This window comes from Ahaetulla prasina, chromosome 1 (genome assembly GCF_028640845.1).
Source record: "Ahaetulla prasina isolate Xishuangbanna chromosome 1, ASM2864084v1, whole genome shotgun sequence".
NCBI classification, from domain to species: Eukaryota; Metazoa; Chordata; class Lepidosauria; order Squamata; family Colubridae; genus Ahaetulla; species Ahaetulla prasina.
The window spans coordinates 183,801,177-183,815,494 of record NC_080539.1 but is presented as its reverse complement, the minus strand read 5'-3'; the positions used below and the strand labels follow the sequence as shown (position 1 = coordinate 183,815,494).

The 14,318-nt window shown below is 37.0% G+C and overlaps 2 protein-coding genes across 2 annotated transcripts in view; both read left to right on the top strand.

The window, feature by feature from the left end:
- The first annotated feature begins 468 nt into the window (after window positions 1–468).
- Window positions 469–4,563, top strand: MRPL19 (mitochondrial ribosomal protein L19). The gene is made up of 6 exons (XM_058184596.1): window positions 469–553; window positions 1,205–1,322; window positions 1,420–1,538; window positions 2,268–2,402; window positions 2,649–2,830; window positions 3,828–4,563. Exons 1-6 carry the CDS (start codon window positions 505–507, stop codon window positions 4,050–4,052), a joined length of 828 nt encoding a protein of 275 aa, XP_058040579.1. The 5' UTR covers window positions 469–504; the 3' UTR covers window positions 4,053–4,563.
- A 2,563-nt stretch (window positions 4,564–7,126) lies between these two features.
- Window positions 7,127–14,318, top strand: part of ITSN2 (intersectin 2) — a 95,331-nt gene continuing 88,139 nt past the window's right edge. Inside the window, exon 1 of the mRNA XM_058184619.1 lies at window positions 7,127–7,426. The gene's annotated coding sequence lies outside the window, so the exon portion shown is untranslated. The remainder of the gene's footprint in view (window positions 7,427–14,318) is intronic.

Below are 14,318 nucleotides of genomic sequence, written 5' to 3'. Positions count from 1 at the left end.
AAATTTAATATATATAATAAATATATATATAAAACATATATATATATTTTCTTAATATATACTAAATGAATTTGGTATACTAGGGATATTCCAAGGCATTGACAACTGTTGTTAACATTAGACAAAGATAGTATTGAGAATTTGACAGTAAGGCTCAGATTTGTTAGAGACTGGAAACAGATTTTTTTCTTACCAATGTGTATATATTTAATATAAATGAAAACAGGGCTTCAGGTCACCAGGAAAACTGAGTGAGAATTTAAGAATCTTATTTTGAACATCAATATATGGGGAGAGGGGCAGTTTGGCGCAGAAATGCGTCCCTAATTTCGACAATACTCACTTTCAGCGGTGCAAAACCGGACGAAAAGTTCTAATGAAATCAGAACGTTCCCGCTTGGATAGCATTTTCATTGCGAGAACAATTTTGTCTCTCTGAGGCTGCCGTAGCATTCTCAGGCGCATGCGCTCTTTTCTCTTTGGACGGCATAGTCCTGAACCGTCATGGCCGCTCTTGCAAGGAAGGTTTGGTCGCCGCTTGTTGGACGCTGTAGTAAGTTTTCGTTCTGAACGTGTTCCGCCTTCCGAGGAGACCTATTCCTAAAAAGAAAGGCCTTTGTTGAGTGTGAAGGTGTTGGCTTGTCTCCTTGTGCATGCTTTTGTCGTTGTTCTCCGCATGAGAGGCTATGGAAATAGGGATCGCCGTTTCAGTTGGTTCTAGTTTTGTATATCCCGGAACCCCGTAACGGAAAATTGTAGCATCTCAGGCTCCCCCATCTTTCCTTAGAACTCTGGTCTTACTTTTCGGCTTTTTGCACCTTGTGTGTGAATCAAGCCTATCTTCATTTTTTTTAAAACTTGCATTTGTCAACTGCGGTTAGCACTTTATGCGTTTGATGGAATAAACCCTAGTCCGCAAAAATTTATGCTGTGATAAACGTATTAAATAGCCGAAGACTGTTTTTCTATTGTATGAATTGCATTTTCAACAATCCAGCTGCATCCTTTACATGTATAGTTATTAATATCTAAGGTGGATCACAATTAGAAGCCAATATGGATCTGATTATATTTCTTAAGTGTCTTCATAATTTTTTATACAGACTTGAAATACAAGGATGTTTGGTTGTACAGTACACAAGACTAGTAAAGATATGTAGATATTGTTAAAACATAGTTAATTAATGTAAATATTCTTCCAAAGGGTGCCTTTCTTTATCAGTTCGACGATTCAACAGTAAAGATGGAGAACCAGAACAATTTAAACCACCTCCCAAGCCAATCATTATCGATGAATTAAAACAACAAGCAAAAGAGAAAAGGTAAAATAACATTAGTTATATTTGATCTTTAAATGTTAAACAAGTCATATTTTCTTTTATTTTGCAGTTATTTATATGTTCTTTTTTATATTTATAGGTTCCTGAGTCCTGAATTCATCCCTCCACGGCAGAGAACAAATAATTTAAAATTCTTCCTTGAAAGACAATATATGATAAAAAGAAGAAAAGTAATCAATATTCCAGAATTTTATGTCGGTCTGTACTATATTTGGAATGTTAATTTCATAATGTGGCATTGCTTACATCATAAATAATTGTACTGTAATGTAAAAGAAAACATGTTTTTATATATAATGTTCAATTTAGTAGTATTGAAGTGATCCAGAACTGCTCTGAACATCATGTGAACCTAGTGAGCTCTACTGTTTGTTCAAGTTGCCTGACTTTTTTGGGAATTCTGCATAAGGTTTGGATTAACTTTAATGAGTAGGTACCTCCAAACTGTGACATTTTCCCCCCAATATTATTTGGAAGGTTTTGTCTACAAATTAATGTAATAGTTGTGCATACCTAAGTAAACAACCAAATACAGTACTCAGTTTAGACAGAAATTCTATTCTAAATGTTACAGAGTTAGTAATATTTCTCCTTATATAAATATGTATAAATAGTATAATAGAGTGGGCATGGGAGCTGATATGTATATTTTTGATCAATTGCTTGCTGGTGAGCCTGGCTTCTCATTTAATTCTGAAGGAATCAGAGTTTCTCGTTAGTTCTCATGCAGAAATCCTAGTCCCATATGCAGTATTTGCCCATGCTGTTCATGTGATTTCCAGAATGTTGAAAGTATGCAACATGCAACAAAACTATATCAGAAAATAGTTGACTTTTCTTTTAATGTGTTATATTTACTCTATATTAATCCATTGGTCTGACTTTACTTAGTTTCTCTGAATGTTGAATTATTTTCTTTTCTCCCAGGAAGTATACTTGCTGTTTCTGCAATGGATCCCTATTCCAATGGAAAATGCAACACTTTTGTAGGAATTTGTGTTCAGCGATCAGGAAAGGGACTTGGTGCAACCTTCAAACTTCGAAATGTAATAAATGGACAAGGTGAGTACACAAAGTTTGTTATGCCTTTTAAGGATGCAGTCAGGACATTCACAAAAGGGAACAGTATCGGGTTCAAACAGCAAGGTTAAAAATTACTAAGAACTGACCATATCACACAAAGAAAACTCAGCTTTCTTATTTTTAAAATCTGGAGCATTATGGGTCCATTCTAAGAAAACCTGAATATGTTAGCTAAGTGTGGTAAGCATTTGCTATATCAATTAAAGAAATAATGTTCATTTTAAGGTGTTGAAATCTGCTATGAATTATATAATCCTCTAATCCATGAGATCAAGGTTTTGAAGTTGGAGAAGAGGCTGGATGATAACTTGATGTATTTACGAGATGCTCTGCCAGAGTTCAGCACTGTTGATGTAAACATGAAGCCTGTGTCTTACATTCTTTATGATGAAGTTCCTGTCAATAAGGTAATATGAAGGGGTAACTGCTGCATGCAGCTAACAATTTGTTGTCCTTGAAAATAATTTTGCATTGTAAAGCTGTTGTACAGAATTCTGCTTGCTTGGAGAATGTTTTCCCAGTAGAGGTTTCCTGTCAGGTTACAGGTAGTCCTTGACTTATTATTGAAATGGAACCTGCCCCACACAGTAACGATGGTCATAAATCAGGTCACCTATATTATCAATTTTTTATGACTTTTTATGTGGCGATCATTAAGCAAAGCTGCAGTTGATAAGCGGACCAATGGTTCACTAGGGGCCAGTTTAGCTGAAAACCAGAAGTAAATGTTAGTTTTTGGCTAAACTGTTATAAAGTGAGATCACAAGACTGTGGGATGCTGCAAAGGACCATAAATACGGGCCAGTTGCCAAGCACCCAACATGCAGACACGTGTCTGCGGAGGGGGCCTGGCCATCAGAACTTCAGAATTGGTTGTAAATATCCCCAGGGAGGTCCATCATAACTTTGAATAGTTGCTAAGCAAATATTCATAAGTTGAGGACTATCGTGTATATGGTAATTACCCTGTTTTTATTATTGTCAGCATTCTCCTCCTATATAAATAATTGTTTTTGAGTTAACAAAGAAAAACAAATATCTTATTATGAGCATGAAGATCTCTCTAAAAACTGCCAAATTCCAAAGGTTTCCAGTTGATTTTAGGTTTCAGCACAGCATTGTATTTGACCAATAAGGTTCCTGTGAAGTACAGCCCACCTATTTTTGTTGCTGTTGTTATTTCATCAAGGAGTATAATAATCCCTGAGAGTTTCAATCAGCAAACGGTGATTGGCACAAGTTCACCCATTCTAAGAATAATTGGGAAACATCTGATCTCTCAGCATTGATAAAAATCAGTATGTATGAACTGGGACTTCTATGAGTATAATATATAATTTTTGAAAGTAGTTTGCTGGAATACAATATTCACATACTAACACATTTTACTTTGAATTATATTAGATGAAGGTCAAAATGAAGCCTAAACCGTGGTCAAAACGCTGGGAACATCCAAAATACAATATCCAGGGCATCAACTTTGACGAATATCTTACAGAAAAAGACAAAGAAAGAATTAAAAAATGGGAAATGCCTTGGAGACAATTTGATATGATACTAGAGTATGATACATCGAAAATTGAAAAAGAAATTCAGAAAGAAGTGAATGAAGAACTGAATAAAAGCTAGGGGGCTATTACTTGGAAAAAAACATTGTTCGAGGAATTTTAGGATATATCTTTAACAGTGACTCTTGAAAAAGCATGTAGATGAAAGGTATCTAAGTTACCTAAGAAAACTTAGGGTTTTTTTTGTGTTTAGCAGTCTTTACATATATAAACATTCTAAACAAGAGCAGGTAACCTTTTTGACAATTGAGGAACATATGAAGGCCATAAGAAACATGTTGGTGACATCTTTAGAAGGGATTGGTCCCCAAAGTTTAACTTTTTTGCAATGGGAGTTTTCAAAAGAGTTTTCACATTTCAAAGATAATCCCTTAATTTGTTGCCAAAGTGCTACAAAATTGAAAGTGGTTGCCAAGGGGTGCTCATGTCCACTCCAGAAGTTCTTTTTGTATTTGATAAGGCAAATAAAAAGATAAATACTGTAGGATTGACTTTGGACTTGTAGGGCATACTGAGTAAGAGGAAATCGAAGTAGTATAACATACCTTCAATAAAAGCATTATATTCTCCAATTCATTTTCTATTGTAACTATGTTTAATGCCTTATAAAGGCAATAAAGCATAGCGTCGCATCGCATTTACACTTACAGACTTCACAGTGCTTTACAGCCCTCTCTAAGCGGTTTACAGAGTTAGCATATTGCCCCCAACAATCTGGGTCCTCATTTTACCAACCTCAGAAGGATGGAAGGCTGAGTCAACCTTGAGCCTGGTGAGATTTGAACTGCAGAAGTAGTCTGCAGTACTGCATTCTAACCACTGCGCCATCTCTGCTCTTACTATTGTTGGTTTAGCAGCAGTAAAAGTAAAGTGATAATGTTACAGGTATTGCCCCTATCCATTGGTAAAGAAAGGTAAATATGCCAAGAAGAATAGTTAACTATTGTAGTAATTGGAACCTCAACACTAGTATTTAGTTATTTGAAACAAAAATGCTATCGTATCTTCCAATTTATGTTACTCAACATTGTTACATACTTTTAGGATATAACTCATCCATTATAATAAACCTTCAATTGGAGCACAGTATTGTCAGAAATAGAATAGAATAGAATAGAATTTTTTATTGGCCAAGTGTGATTGGACACACAAGGAATTTGTCTTGGTGTATATGCTCTCAGTGTACATAAAAGAAAAGATACGTTCATTAAGGTACAACATTTACAACACAATTGATGGTCAATATATCAATATAAATCATAAGGATTGCCAGCAACAAGTTATAGTCATACAGTCATAAATGGAAAGAGATTGGTGATGGAAACTATGAGAAGATTAATAGTAGTGCAGATTCAGAAATCAGTGATAAATCCAATTTTATTCATGTTTATGTATTGTATAAAAAAATGTAATAATATTTAATTGGATAAAAACAAATGCTGGCCAAGATTATAATATGCACTATAAAATTTCTATTCAGAAATGAAATTAAGCTTTATTTACATCATAAATAACATGTTAATTTGAAACATGGTAGCAAAGTAATGCTGCCATGTTAATTTCAGAAACTCTTAATTGTTGAGAAATGAAATCAGCTTTTGATTTCAACTCATTTCAGTAAAAAGTAAATGTTTTGAAATCAGTATGGTACTACTGGGATGGGAAACAGAATTCGGGGCTATTGTCTACATTGAGAATAAAAAAAATTCCAGAAGCAATAGTTCTTCCATTTATCTTGAATAAGGCTTTGAAATCATTGGGAATTGAGCTTGGCTCAAAGACTACCTTATGTGAGCATAGCTCAATCACTAAATAGTGAATGCTCGTGTTCACATGACATGTTAAGGATATTAAGCTAATCAGTTTTCTGCGTTTGCAGAATTTGAAACATTATAAACTATTCATATAATGTAGCCTATAGCAGCAATAGGCTAAGATGGGTTAACTAATGAGTTCTGCAAATAACTTATATGTTGTATGATAATCTTACCGGACTTCACATCTTTGAAGACCTTTCAGTTTTCTCTTAAACAATCTTTAGATTGTAATGCAGAATCTGTTGAATTTCAAGTCACTGTATCAGATGCAGCTACAGTACTGCATTCTTGCTCATGTTTTGCTTGTCCCTAGCTAATAGCTTAAGGTAGGTTCAGTCATTGGGTCTAGAGACCTTGTCAAATGGAGTCATTCCAGTGTTCTGAAAAGTGGTTATGAGATTATTGCTCTTCATTTGGCTTTGTTTTTTTCTATGACTGTTGCTATTTGACACATGTATGAGGAAGAGGGTTGGATGACAAATTGCGTGCTATAGGATGTGTAGCTTTAATTGGTAAAACAACCTATTTTTTTGATCATGATAAATAGACAAGTCAAAGATGCAACTCTGTTAAAGAATACTCCAATTTTACATGCTGAAAAGCTTATGCCCTTCCTGACATCTAGACCATTGGGGAAAAAATCTGTAGCACCCTTTCTAACAATTTTATTAAACGGCATAAATTTTGGCATAAATTTTAGATTAACGCAGTTTTTCCCTTAATGTTTTCATCATTGCAGCAATTCTACTTTTTAAACATTGCTTTTTAGACTTTAGAGAGCTAAACATATCTTTACCTCTCTCGTCCAAATTTCTGAAATTAATCTTGGAAATCCAAAATCAATTAATCCCAAGGAAAAGAAAAGCTTTATTAGAAACATTTTCCCCACTAAATTTAAATGTCAAGTTGGTAATGGTAGGCGGGGAGACTAGTGCTGAGGAATAAGTTTTCTTCGGTTCTTCCGGGGCAATTAAGGAGCAATTGAGTTTAGGCAAAATTCATGGGTATCAAGCAGAATTCAGTATTGGGAAAGTATATCGGTGAACAAGTACCTGCCTCTCTTTTCAGCCTGTGTGATGATTAAAAGGGTCACAGGCTCTACTGGGCTTCCAGATGAGCGGAGCGACGGGAGAGTTTCGCTACATAACGGTGATTGGCCAGAAGTGGGGCTAAACCTCCGTTTGCCATCCACAGAAAGGGGGAGCATCGGTATCTCACACAGTTTTGGCTCACCCAAAGAACGTGCGCTTTCGGCCATTTTTGTCCACTTGTGGCAAACTAAATCGGTAACAAACAAACAAACAAGCCGTCTGGGTTGCATATCCTTTCGGCAATCGATTCAAGAATTCCGGAAGGCGGTATTCTACTGGCGATCTGCAGGCTCCCTGAAACTCCGCGGGAGTGCCCGAGCCCAACCACGCAGGGAACTCCTACTCCCGCGTCTCCCTCCTGTATATATAGTAGCTGGCCCCGACGCCATGTTCCGGTTTTGACGCAACGGTGGTAACAGCCGCAGCCGCCTCAGGAGGAGGAGGAGGAGGAGGAAGTGCAAGCCAGAGGAAGGAGGCAGTCCACCAGCTCTCTCGGAAGAGAAAAGTGCTGACAAGCGGCGCAACAGGTAGGCGCAGGTGCTTTTGCTCCAGGCCTATCGCCAGAGTCTGCCGGAGGGGCGATGGCTGAGCCAGGGCGACCCGCAGTCAAGCAGGCAGGCGACCGAGGTCCGGAGTTATCTGAGAATGCTGCCTTGAATCCCTTGCCTTGGGGGGGGGGGAGGTAGGCGGTCTCTTTGCTCATTGCGTTTAATGGGAAGTGCGGTGGTAACATCGGGATGAAGGCGGGTTGGGCTCTGAAGAGCTGCGGCGGGGGAGGCTGGTTGCGGTTGCAGGGAAGACGCATCGGAGAGGAAGGGTCGGCCGGCGGGCTGAGCGAGGATCTGGGGAAGCGTTCGGAGCCGTGGCCAAGGGCAGAGAGTCTTGCCAGCTGCGGCGGTGTTTTGCGAGCCAGCCGCGAAGGGTCCGGGGCGGGGCTTGTGCTCGGGATTTGGAAGAGCGAGAGCGCCAGGCCATTGGGAGTCGCCATTAAGCGCAACCAGTCGGCTCCCCTTCCGCTGCATCTGTCAAGCTTGGAGCCAAATGCATCCCAGTGTTCCTACCGTTAATCCCGGGGCCTCCGGCTGCTTTTGCTCCAAGGGGCTTCGGTTTGCAAGTGCACGCTTTTTGCTAATGACTTCGTTTTGTGTGAGTTCTCTAGTTGGGGTAGCTTGCAGAAAGTGAAAGGCAAAATAAATACAGTACAGCTATGCGTGTTGCCTTGCCAATCAAAATGACTTGGGGATACAAATAGTTGCAGTGGCCAGGGCTTTAAAACAAAAATAAAACTAGAACTATAGCTGATTTTTAACAATTTATTGTTAAATAGCAAGTCTTGTGTGTTTTGAAGCTTTTGGATATCTATCACCTTTCTTAATGTGTTTTTTGCAGTGTTCCTGTAACTTGCATTTATTGCTTTCAAACTTAAAATCTGTAAAAGTGACTTTCTTTGTGAAATTATCCATATATAAATTATATACGTGTACAAATGCATACACTTTAAATATTTATTTGTGTTTCTATATAAATCAAGCTTTTTGTAGTAGTATAACTTGGATGATATTAAATAAGTAAATGCATTTGTATGGCTAACCAAAGGATGCTATGTATATTTATATCTATGAAATAAGAGTTAATATGGTCGTGTATAAATGTATGCGTGTATTATAGATAGAGAAGCCTTATAACTCTTAATTACCAGGATATAATGGAACAAAGAAGTTGTTTTATATTCAAAATTAACAAAAGTATTTGTACTACTGTCAATCTGGTTATTCTGTTGTACTACTGTCAACAGAATAACTCTATTCTGTTATTAAAAATAAAGAAGTTTCTCTTTTGGACTAACTAATACTAGACTTTTTTGGCAAAAATTGAGGGTGTGGTGAAAAAGAATAAGATGAGTGAAATCCATGTTTTTGTCTTGTTTAAAGTAATCAGTACAGAGCACACACTTTTTCCATATCCTATCAATATTTAGAATAAAATCATACTTAAAAGTAATGGGATGACTTGAAAATTTTTTTAACATGAGGTGAAATGAAAATATCAAGATTATTATTTTTATTTTAACATAATATTTTTTCAGAATCTTATTTCTCATACTCTAAGAAGTGCAGTTGGGTTAACAGGTTTTTGAAGAGTAAAACTATTTAAAGGACATCTTAGGAAACATACATGACATTGAAAGAAACTAGACTACATACTAATTGTGTGAATGTTTGCTCAGGAACCAGTTCTGCTGTGTTCTGAGAGGCTTGTTAGGCTTAACCTCTTTTTTGAATTACTAGGAATATTGTGAACCTCATTATGTGCTGTTTGTGAATTTTTATATAAAAATAAGTTCTTTGTATAAAATACTTTAGTATGAGAACTTTCTGAAAAACTAAAGAAAATGTTTGAGTTGGTAATTAATTTTTGACACTAAAAATTCTTGAGATTAGTATTCTAATCTCTAGAATAGGATTTTCCAAAAAATAATCATCTAGAGTGTCCTAGGAATAGTGGGAGTTTTATCTGAGTTCACATTCTATCATTGCCAAGCTGCTAATAAATTCATTGCTAGAGATACATTATAAAGTAGAGCTATAGTTCAAAAAATCTGCCTGTGTTATTGCCAACATATCCAAGCACAGTAGCGGTGAACCCATCTCTATATGTATAGAAACATTCTACACATATTGTGCAGTAAGGCAGCCAAATAGAAAGTAGATTCTTTCCATTTGCAAAAGCTATGGTGCAATCAGGATCGTTGAAGTTTGTCACTTGTTCCAAATATTTTATTTATGCAAAAAAATGAAATGGAGCTCAATCAAGCTTAATTATGCCTTTAGGTTTGTATATTCACCCCACAAGTAGTTTTAACTTATCCCATATCAGGCTTGCAATATAAAAAAATGTCTTCATTGCTTAAATGTCAAACTAAACATAATTTTATTGCTTATAGAGCAGATATTTTTAGAAATGTAGATGAATTGTTTTAAGTGATCCAACGTTTATTGTGAGATAGGTCCTTAATTCATTTTAATATAATCAGATATAATTGATGTGAGTGTATTCTCTATATAGACTAGTGCTTCTCACCCTTGGCAGCTTTGAGTTGTGAGGAATTCTGGGAGCTGAAGTCCACACATCTCAAAGCTGCCAAGGTTGAGAAACACTTGTTTATATAATTTGAATGCCATCTTAAAAAATTCTTTCCTCTACGTATTATCTGATGAAAGGTAGCATTTTCCTTTTATACTAAGGACAGCCTCAAAACGTGCAACATCTATTAAGGCTTTGCCACCTATTATGTTGGAGGGAAGTCAGGTGGCTTGCAATGACTAAGGGTAGAGACAATAGTAGCAGGATAGAGACTAACAATGAAGATAACAAAGTTCATGTTGATGCAGTTTTCTAATGGATTTGAGGATTGGCAAGAATACTATAAATAGTGAGAAGACTATAGCACCCCTGGTCAGATATTTAAAAGATGCATTTTTTTGCCTTTGAAGATATACATTTTGAAAGTATACTGAAATGTTTAGACTAGAGAGCAGATCAAGCAGGAAAGGTGGTATTGGCATCTGAACTGTCAACCTTGCCAGGTAGAACAGGTTGAACTAGTTGCTGTGCACTTATTGTATCTTTCAAAGCTACTTGTGGGCCTGGGAAGATTTCTTTTCTGGATCTACAGGAATTCAAAGCTTATAGGTTATGCATATGGAGAATAATTGGTTCTTTTTGCAACCCAATTTGTTTGTCATGATGTATTTAATCGTTTTAAACTCTAGGTAAATATGAATGTCCGGGACATAAGCATCACTGTCTTCAGGCTGACAAGGCCATATTCAGAGAAAAGCTTAGAAGTGGTCAGTAGCTTTTAAAGTAAACTGGAAGTTTATATGCCTTCTTCAGTAACCTTAATTCTTAATATTTTTCCAAATCAAGTTACAGAGAAACTCAAATATTCATCTGCATGGCAAAATCTTAATGTCAATGACAGAATGATTTCAACAAAAAATATTTTTATGGGAGTTTGGCAATTTCCATAGAAGGTAGTTTAGACTGAACAACCAGTACCAGATACCTAAGAATCATTTAGGTATCTGGTACTGGTTGTTCAGTCTAAACTTTTGTTATTAAGGAGGAAGTGAATTCCTTCTTAATAACAAAAGTTGAATTTTAGGGAGGAGATTCTCTTGTATATATGTGGACATACAGTGGATATAAAATGTCTACACACCCTATTAAAATGAAGGGGTCCTTGGTGCTTTTTGAGCTATGTTGCTTTGTTGCAAATGTTTCATTACATTCATTACTAGTTAACATCATTCAGTACTAATGATGTTATCTAGTTTGGGTAATGAAACATCTACAGGAAAACAACCAAGCTCAGAGAGCACCAAGGACCCCCTCATTTCAACCCTGAGCTACAAATACTGTATTCTCCTTTATTGGTACCTATTAAAATGCCAAGTTTTTGAGATGTAAAAAAAACCCCATACCAGAATAAATCACTTCAGGTTTTCCACACCTTTAATATAACATATAAGCTGCACAATTCAATTGAAAAATTTTGAAATGGGGGGGAGGGGGAATAACAGTAAGAAACTAGAATGTGGCTGCATAAGTATTCACATCCTCTTATAATAGAAATGTGACTGTATTCAGAATTAACCAGTCACGTTCAGACTGACATTAAACAGTCATTTCAAACCTGCCATCAATTAAAATGACTCTGATCAAGTCCATATAGGGTTCAGGTGTTCTAGTTGGGTTTTTCTGTCTTAGTTGCCTCTTACAACTACTTAGTTGCCTCTTACAGCAAAAGCCATGGTCTGCAAAGAACTTACAAAGCATCAAAGGGATCTCATTGTTTTGTTTTGTTTTTTGCATTTATATCCCGCCCTTCTCCGAAGACTCAGGGCGGCTTACACTATGTTAGCAATAGTCTTCATCCTATTTGTATATTTATATACAAAGTCAACTTATTGCCCCCAACAATCTGGATCCTCATTTTACCTACCTTATAAAGGATGGAAGGCTGAGTCAACCTTGGGCCTGGTGGGACTAGAACCTGCAGTAATTGCAAGCAGCTGCTGTTAATAACAGACTGCATTAGCAGTCTGAGCCACAGAGGCCCCATTGTTGAAAGTTATCAGTCTGGAGAAGGGCACAACTACAGTAAAATTTCCAGGGCATTGGATATACATGGAACACAGTGAAGACAGTCATCAACAAGTAGACAAAATATGGCACAACGGTGACATTACCAAGAAGTGGATGTCCCTTCAAAATTGATGAAGAAGAAGAAAACAAGTCCAAGAGGCCTACAGCAAAATTAAAGGAGCTGCAGGGATTTCTGGCAAGTACTGGTTGTGTACTACACGTGACAACAATGTCCCATATTCTTCTGAGTTGTCTGGTAGGGTGGGAAGACAGAAACTTTTTAATACAAAGAAAAACATCCAAGCCCAGCTACAAGCTACATTTTGCAAAAACCTACAAGTCTTGACAAAGCATGTAGTCTGATGAAACCGAATTTTTGGCCATAATTCCAAAACATATTTTGGTTCAAAAACAACACTGTGCATCACCAAAGTGAAGATGATGGTAGCAGCCTTATTTATTTTTCACACTTCTTAATCTCCCATCTCTCTCAGACAGGGACTCTGGGAAAGGTACAATTTAATTAGTAAATTTAAGCATTAAAAAACAAAATAATTTAAGAGGAAAATTTAAAATATACATGTAAAACAACATTGTAAAATTTCAAAAGATGGAGAATTCCAAGATGAGATTAGCAGTTAATTCAGGCAGGGGGGATTCCTTGTGGGACCAATCAGCCCCATGGTTATGTGGATCCCTTTATTCCCCATGTAATGCTACATAGCAGAAGGTCAAAAGATTGGGGGTTTTCCTCATCTCTGAGGGCATGATGTTCCACAGCAGAGGAGCAGCAACAGAAAAAGCACTTTTCCTAAACCCTGCCTATTTGTTTTGGACTGCTTTTCTTCAGTTGGAACTGGGGCTGAAGGAGGGAAAGATGAACAGTTCCAAATATCGGTCAATTTTGACACAAATCCTTTAGGCCTCTGCTAAAATGCTAAAGATGAAGAGGAATTTCACCTTTCAACATGACGATCCAAAGCATATGTCTAAATCAATAAAATAATGGCTTTACCAGAAGATCAAATTTTTGTATGAATCCAATTGAAGAGGGTAATCTGTAGTATAATCTGAAGAGGGCAATTTGACATATTGATCCAGATCTGCTTTGAATATCATGTGACTTAGTGAACTCTATTATTTGTTCAAGTTGCCTGATTTTTTGGGGAATTCTACATAAGGTTTGGATTAATCTTATGAGCAGTTTATATGCTAAATTAAATATTAAACACGTATTATATTAAGAGAGCTTGTTAATTAAAGTTGTTAAGGCACCAGGCTAGAAAGCAGGAGATCATGAGTTCAAGTCCCCATATTAGCTACGAAAGCCAGTTGGGCCAGTCACTCTCTGTCAGCCCAATCCAACCCACCTCACAGGGTGGTTGTGGGAGAAATAGGAAGGTGTGGTAGATATGTTCACTGCCTTGAGTTATTTGTAAAAATCATAGAAGTGGGATACCAACAAATAGATGGATAAAATGCCAAATCCAGTCTGAACATTTGGCTGACTTCAATAAAAATAAGAAACTAAAGTGCTCTGGGATTTTAGCACGAATGTGGGAAAAGAAATCAAAGCTAGTAATAATAGCTGCCTTTGGTGCAAAACAATTGGAGCAGTGGTGGGTTTCTACCGGTTTGCCCCGGTTCCAGTGAGCCAGTAGTGGCAGCAGTGGATGGCTCCGCTCACCCACCCAGACGTCATCATGGATATTCTGTGCATGCGCAGAAGGTTCTGCACATGCACAGAAGCGCCCTGCGTGAGCTCTCAATTCCGAACCGATAGCGAAGGTAAGTAGAACCCAGTACTGAACTGGAGCATCACTTGAACACCATTGGCATTGACAAATTCACCATCAGTCACTTGCAAAAGGCAGCTTTCCTTGGAATAGCTTACATTCTGTAACAGTTTAAATATCTATAAAAGTTTAAATAATAAATAAATAAATAAATAAATAAATAAATAAACACCATCAAACATCCACATCTGACTATCCCAGGGTCTTGGGAAAAGCTCAATAGGTGAATAAAGCCAAATCTAATCTGACTATGCGACAAACCATAATAAGGTGGTGGTGGGGTCTGAAATGGTCTTGGTCTGATTATTTTTTACATCTCAAAAACCTGGCATTTTAACGGGTATGAAGACTTTCTATATCCAAATTCTAGATATAGTAGGGAGGAAAGACTGGGCTAGTCACAGGAAACCAGACATGAAGTGTATTGTCTCACAAATATAAGCTAGCAGGAAACTTCTGACTCCACCCAGCT